At 53.5% G+C, this 6457-nt stretch overlaps 1 protein-coding gene across 4 annotated transcripts in view; it reads right to left on the bottom strand.

The window, feature by feature from the left end:
* Positions 1–1809: 1809 nt before the first annotated feature.
* The window catches only part of OS9 (OS9 endoplasmic reticulum lectin), a 29629-nt gene continuing 24981 nt past the window's right edge, over positions 1810–6457 (bottom strand). Inside the window, exons 7-15 of one of the 4 annotated variants that reach the window (XM_067697145.1) lie at positions 6244–6348; positions 5908–6008; positions 5655–5706; positions 5181–5269; positions 4721–4978; positions 4246–4435; positions 3156–3320; positions 2886–2998; positions 1810–2585 (exon numbers count right to left, since the gene is read on the bottom strand). In XM_067697145.1, coding sequence (XP_067553246.1) covers positions 2460–2585; positions 2886–2998; positions 3156–3320; positions 4246–4435; positions 4721–4978; positions 5181–5269; positions 5655–5706; positions 5908–6008; positions 6244–6348 — 1199 coding nt within the window. In that variant the 3' untranslated portion in view covers positions 1810–2459. The remainder of the gene's footprint in view (positions 2586–2885; positions 2999–3155; positions 3321–4245; positions 4436–4720; positions 4979–5180; positions 5270–5654; positions 5707–5907; positions 6009–6243; positions 6349–6457) is intronic. The other 3 variants (XM_067697146.1, XM_067697147.1, XM_067697148.1) reach the window with 3 other exon arrangements.

The following is a 6457-nucleotide window of genomic DNA, read 5'->3' as shown; positions in this document are numbered from 1 at the left end:
TGGTTTTATTGACTTTTTCTATTGTTTTTTAAATTTCTATTTTATTTACTCTCTGATCTTTATTATTTCCTTCCTTCTGCTGACTTTAGGTTTTGTCTTTCTTTTTCTAATTCTTTTAGTGGTAGGTTAGGTTGATTGAGATTTTTCTTATTTTTTGAGGAAGGCCTATACAGTTGTGAACTTCCCTCTAAGGACTGCTTTTGCTGCATCCCATAGATTTTGTATGGTTGTGTCTTCACTGTCATTTGTCTCAAGGTATTTTTTAATTTCCTCTTTGATTTCATTATTGACCCATTGGTATTTTTAGTAGCATGTTGTTTAATCTCCATGTAATTGTTTTTTTCTTGTTTCTCTCTCTGTGGTTGATTTCTAGTTTCATGCCATTGTAGTCAGAAAAGATACTTGAAATAATTTCTTTCCTCTTAAATTTGCTGAGGCTTATTTTGTGTCCTAGTATGTGGTCTATCCTAGAGAATGTTCCAAGTGCACTTAAAAAGAATGTGTATTGTTTTTTGTTTTTATTTTTATTTTTTGGATGTAGTGGCCTGAAGCTATCAATTAAGTCTAACTGTAGAACTCCATTTTCTGATGCTGTTAAGGTTCTACCCCTATCAAATCAAAGGTAACCCTCCTGCCCCAGCCTGTCCCCAGTCTCCCATTCTAAATAGCTTCTGGTCAGCTTTTGGTATTCCTTCTATGACTCTTGCCTCCAAGTACCATCTAGTCTCTTCAGAACTCAGCAGCTGGTTTATTATGTTATTGAACACCTCCTGTGGGCCAGGTACTGTGCTAAGAGTACAACACACCCTGTTAGCTCATTCAGTCCTCACAACCGCCCAAGGCCAGTACAGTTATCCAGTTTACCCATGAGGATATAGCACTGGAAAAGTTAAAACAACTTGTTCAAGGCCCTACTAATAGTAAGTGGAGGGGTGAGGATTTGAATCTAGCATTCTGTGTAGCTGCACTTGAGATAGTGTCTTAGGTCTCTCCCTTCAAGATACACAAGTGGATCTGGGGAAGCAGGGTTTCAGAAGCCTACCTATTTGCATTTTTAAATAAAACAATTTAAGCATAACTTGCACAATAAGTACAAGACTGCTTTCAGCAAGAAAAGGGTCAGCCTCATACAGCTTCCTTCAGCAACTGAATCCTTCTTTCCACTTTTGGAGACGTGGGAGTTCCATGCCCTCTATCCCTTACCTCATGAGTCAGTGGAGTCTTCAGCAAAATGCTGAGAGATGTGGACAGAGCAAGGGGAGAAAGTGGGGGAAGCAGGGGACCTAGATTTGCACTTGGCAATGAGGAAGAGATGGAGACACCTAACCAGGCCTGCCTACCACTGGCATACTAGGAAGCTGGCCTGTGTGGGCAGCAGCCCTCTCTCTGGGCATGGCCAAAGGTAGATGTCTTTTCTGGGAAATGAAGTGGTATGGCTGGCAGGTAGGGGGATGGAGTCTGCAGCACTGTAGGAGAGCTCGGCAGGAGGCCCCTGTGGTGGGCTAACTCCGTGTGTGCCTTGTGGCTCTCGGGATATAAAGGGGAGAAGAGAAGGGACAGAAATGGACAGATGACGAAAAGAAGGGACACCAGCACTGCAAGTGTTTCAGTCAGGGCCAGGCCAGCAGGCTTTGTTTCACCGTCCTGGTCTCTTCCTGCATACTCCAGCCCCACTGCTACTGCCGGGACTGTGGCGCAGAGAATGGGATCAGAGAGCGTGCCCTCCAGCCTGAGGAGAACACCAAGTCTCCTCCCTACTGAGCCCCAAACCCACCTACCCCCTCCCAAAAGAAAAAAAAAGATTGATGGTGTGATGGTCCATTTCTTTATTTAGAAACCTGATTGTTCTAGAACATGGTGGGTGGATTCGCAGCCTACCCTTTTCATGGGATCGTGTTAGAGGTGGTGGGCAACTTTCTTCCCATTTTCTCAGCAACAGAGAGAAGGTGCTTCAACTCAGAAGCACAGACTGTAGGGAACAGTGTGGAAAGGGAAAGGGGCAGGACATCCCAAGCCAGTCTGGGGGAAGGGGGAAGGCCCTCTGAACAGGTGTAAGGCAGGGGTGGGCGTGCCTCTTGGGGCCTGCTGACCGCCCCGCACTTCTTGCTCCCCCTGCCCTGCTCCACTCAAAAGATCTCACAACGCTCTAGGTAGGGAGGGCAAAGGAACCCACAAGCTGGGAGACGACACGGGGGAAGCCGGGAGGAAAGGACGCGGGTACGGGGAGAAGCCCAGGAAAGCAAATCTCACAGGCCTAGGAGGTCTTGAGGGCGCTCTCAGCAGTAGCAGCAGCGCTCAGCCCGAGGCCCCTCCACACCCCCAGGAGGGCCTCGAGGTCCACAGCTCACAGCTCAGCTCTCCTCTGCTGTTTTGCCTCAGGACCCCGGGGGTTGCGGGGGAAGGAGGCAGGGCCAGTCTAGGAAGACTCTGGACTCCGTGGCGAGCCAAAGGCGGTGGTCTCAGAAGTCAAATTCATCCAGGTCCCCCGTGCCCTCCCCGCCCCGAGAGCCCCACACCCGGCGGTAATTGCTCTCCAGCTCTTTCTGCCGCTGCCGCTCCTTCTGCGCCTCTTCAGCTCCCTGCACCTGGTGGGAGGGCACAGGGGGGGTGAGTGGAGGCCGAGGGAGGCCCCGGGCGCTGGAGGATCCGGGAGGGCGGGCAAGCATGGGGGAGGCAGGAGCCAGCGCACACACGGCTCGTGGGGCTCTCTGGCTGAGAGCCCGACGCCCAGAACCAATAGCCTCGTCTTACGGATGAGGAAACTGAGGCTGAGCCAGCAGCGAGGCTGGGAGGTGCCTGGAGGATTCTCAACCACACCCTCAACACCTCAGCTGGTTGCGGGAGAGGGAAGGCGGGACAGGACTCGCGGGCGGGGCGCCTCTCACCAAGATATTGAAGAAGATCTCCTTGAGGTTTTTCGTGTCCTCATCAGTCAGCCAGCGCGCATCCTCCTCAGTCCCTTCAGTCCCCGGTCGGACAATTTTGATCTCAATTTTGCCTGGAAAGGATCGGGACAGCCGGTGAATAGAGAGGAGGGGTGGGAGCTTCAGCACAGGTCCTCTGCCCCCGGGCCCCCAGCCGAGGTTCCCAGCCCCTCCACTTCGGCAGCAAGCCCTTCCAACAGCTCTGAATCCAGCCCGCCCTCCAGGGCCCACCTTCGGCTGTGAGTCCCTCCCTCTCCAGCAGCTCTTTCACCAGCCCCTCGATTTGTTTCAGTTGTGGGTTTTCCCGTTTCATCTCGAGGACAGTCAGATCCTGATTGGGGCCTCCGTGATGGAGCTTGGTGACCCGGACCCGGACTCTGTGCTCAGGATCCTCCTCTTAGAGGGGGAGACACACAGGGAGACACAAAGCAGAGCCGTGACTCCAGGGTAAGGGGCTGTGGTGGTCGCCTCTCCCTAAGCCATCAGTTGGTTTCGGCAGTTATTCCATCTCGAACATGTATGTGAGCCAGTGCTCAGAATAAATTAGCGCCCATCACCCCACCCCGCTGCAACCCATAAAGCTCCCTGCACCAACTGCAGTCTCCCCTCTTCCCTCCCGACCCGATAATTCTGCCCATCACCTACAGGAGAACGACTGCTTTCTGAAGCAAAAATCAGGCCACCTGGGCCTGCAAAGAAGTTTGTTTTAAGAAGCAGGTTGGAAAACTGGTTTGGCACCCCACAATGTCGGGACTCAAAAGACATTTCAGTGTTTATAATAGAGAGAGTGGGATGGAAGGTTTGAGACTAGGACATTCCATTTGGAATGCCTGGTCTCCACACCCATAGGCCCCGTGGAATGGACACAAGGGGCGCAAGAGTAAGCGAACTTCGAGTCTGTCCAGGCAGCTGGCTTATGAGCAGCTGGGCTGCCCCACTGACACCCTGCTAGCTGGGGCCACTCCCTGCGCAGTGCTAGCCGTCGATAGGCAGCACCTGTCACAGATGTGCGGTCTTCCGCACACAGGCTCACATCATTCGGTTAATATCTACTGATCACCCACGAGGTGCCGGCCAAAGTGCTAGGCACTGGATGTACAGGAGCAAGCCGGCAAACAGGCACGCCAGCAAGCCAGAGGCCCTGTGGCCTCCGAAAGCTGCTTCCCAAAAGGACGACTAGGAGGTAACCAGGTGAAGGGACAGAGGTGTTGGGAAGAAGGCAAGCGCGAGAACAGTACCCCAGAAAGAGAGAGAGAGTGAGCATTCTCAGAAGGGATGAAGATGACGGACCTGCTGCTCCTTCCTGTCTGACAGTTCTCACCTGCTGTCTGGGGGGATGGGGGACGCTTCTGGGGGACAACCCTCCTTTTCTGGTGCTTCTTCATCAGCTCTGGACTCTGTTTTTCCTCCAGCCTTTTGATGAGTTTGTTGAGAGTGGATGTCAGGGCCAGCATAGCCCGATCACGCTCCGCCTCCTTCTTCAGCCCGTCTGGGTCCAGCTCTTCCTCTGTCTGGGAGGCCCAAGGTGGGGGTGGAGAGTCAAGGGTCTGCAGTGTGAGGGGCAGTCCATGCTCCACGGAGGAGTAGTATCTGAGTCTCATCCTTCTCTCTGACCCCTTTCCCCACCATCCCCCCTTTTAATTAAGTAAGCAGCTAGCGGTTCAGGGCGCCAGGTCATATGTCCCAGGCAGGCGAGGTGCTGCCCCTGTTCTCCTCCGGTCCCTGGGCCTGTCCCGCCCACAGGCGCTGGCAGCTGCGGAAGCAGCCGGCGGAAGAGTGGAGAGGGTGGAGCTCACCTCCTGGATGATGTTCTCCAGCTCCCGCTCCATGCCAGCCTTCACCTCCGCACGGAGCCGGTCTCGGTCTGACGGGAGCAGTATCCCTTCCAGTTCCTTCTCAAATTCTCCCAGCAACTGCCTTTCATCCTCATCGTCGTCCTCTTCTTCCACCTCGTTCTCATGTTCTGGATCACGCTTTTCCTTCACCTCCGGTCCCCTGGGAGCGACTTCTGCAGCACCGTCTCCAGGCTGCTCTTGGCCTGCGTCTGGCTTCCCCTGGGTGGGGATCGGGAGAAAGAGGGAGATGGTAGATGGCTGGGGTTTCTGTAGACACGTGGTGGGCAGACAAACAGGGAGGTGGTAGCGGGGGACTCAGGAGGAGTAAAGGAAGTTGAGGTCAGGCCCAGGTCAGGGGTGGTTTTCCGAATGCTCCCAGCAGGGAGGCAGGTTCCACCCCTCCCTGGAGCAGGGCCCATACCTTTCTTGTTCCACCCTTCAGCTCCTCTATCAATCGAATCAAGTCTGCCGGACTCCGAATCACTTTGACCTGCACGTTGTTCTGGAAATCTGTGATGAAAGAATAGGAACGGACCCATTGTGTCTTAAATTCATTCTGTTTTTACTTCCTAAGTAGAGGAATTGAGGAGGCCAAGGAAGGACACAGTCCCTGCCTGCAGGAACTACCTGTCCAGTGTGAGAGATAGGGCCCAACACACCCCTCCAGAGAGCGCTCATGTGGCCTAAGGGGGCCTCCCAGGTGAGAGAGAGAAGGATGCTACCAAGCTGCCGCGTCCCCTGCTCTTTCACGCACTCCTATAAAAAGGAATCTGCTGCTGGCCTGGCTGCCCAACCTCCCTCCCAGTGTTTTAGCTCTATCCCTACCCCCCACCTGCCCCCTGCAGAACCTGAAAATACATTCAAGCGGTAAAGGAGACGTGGAGGGTTCACTCACCATCGTGGGAGCCTGGCGCTGGATCCGTTGCCTCAAGGTTTGGTTCTTGCTCCTGATGAGAAGAAAAGGGCAGAGTCAAGTACGCAGGCTTATGCATGCCAACCGTACTCTTAAAGCAATGACTCTGGGTAAATGCTTCCACCCCTAGGTAAATGGAGGTCATCTCATCATAATGACCTCAGCTTGAGTGGCCCTCCAGCCCAAAGCCCAGGCTCAGCCTCATCAGAGAAACGGCTAGGAAGCTGGCTCTCACCTCAGCCTGTGCCTCCCCCGTTTCTGGCGCCTGTTCCTCTGGCTCGTGAAGCATCTTCCAGAAATCTGATTCCTTACCATCATCCTTGGCTAGGCTTGCGCCTGGAATACAGAGAACAAGGGAGAACCTGAAAGGAGGGGAGAAACAGAAGGGAGCAAATAGCATGGGGTTCGTTCTCCTCTGTTACTAAGGGGTTAGGGCCCGTAGTACTTTTTCACCCACCCCAACAGTCAGGACTGTTAAGGACAAGACACCCCTGGGTGTACAGGACGGTAACGCTGGAGAAGGGAAGAAACGGGAGACCTGTTTCATGGAACAGGTGACACAAGGGCCTACCTGCTTTCTTTTGGGGCATCACCCCAGGCTTGGTTTCACTCCATATTTGAGGGTCCAGGTCTTGCCGACCCTCTACGGCTTTGTCTCCGTACTGCTTTGAGTCTACTGAAAGACAGCGTGTAGGCAGGACAGGGACACATTCCTCTCAGCTCTTCAGTACTTCATCTTCTGCATGTCCCTCCCCATGTCTCTCCTTCCTCGTTTTAATTACTCA

The sequence above is a fragment of the Pseudorca crassidens genome, chromosome 11 (assembly GCF_039906515.1).
Source record: "Pseudorca crassidens isolate mPseCra1 chromosome 11, mPseCra1.hap1, whole genome shotgun sequence".
NCBI classification, from domain to species: domain Eukaryota; kingdom Metazoa; phylum Chordata; class Mammalia; order Artiodactyla; family Delphinidae; genus Pseudorca; species Pseudorca crassidens.
Note: the sequence above shows the minus strand (reverse complement) of the source record. Positions and strands in the feature narration are given on the sequence as shown.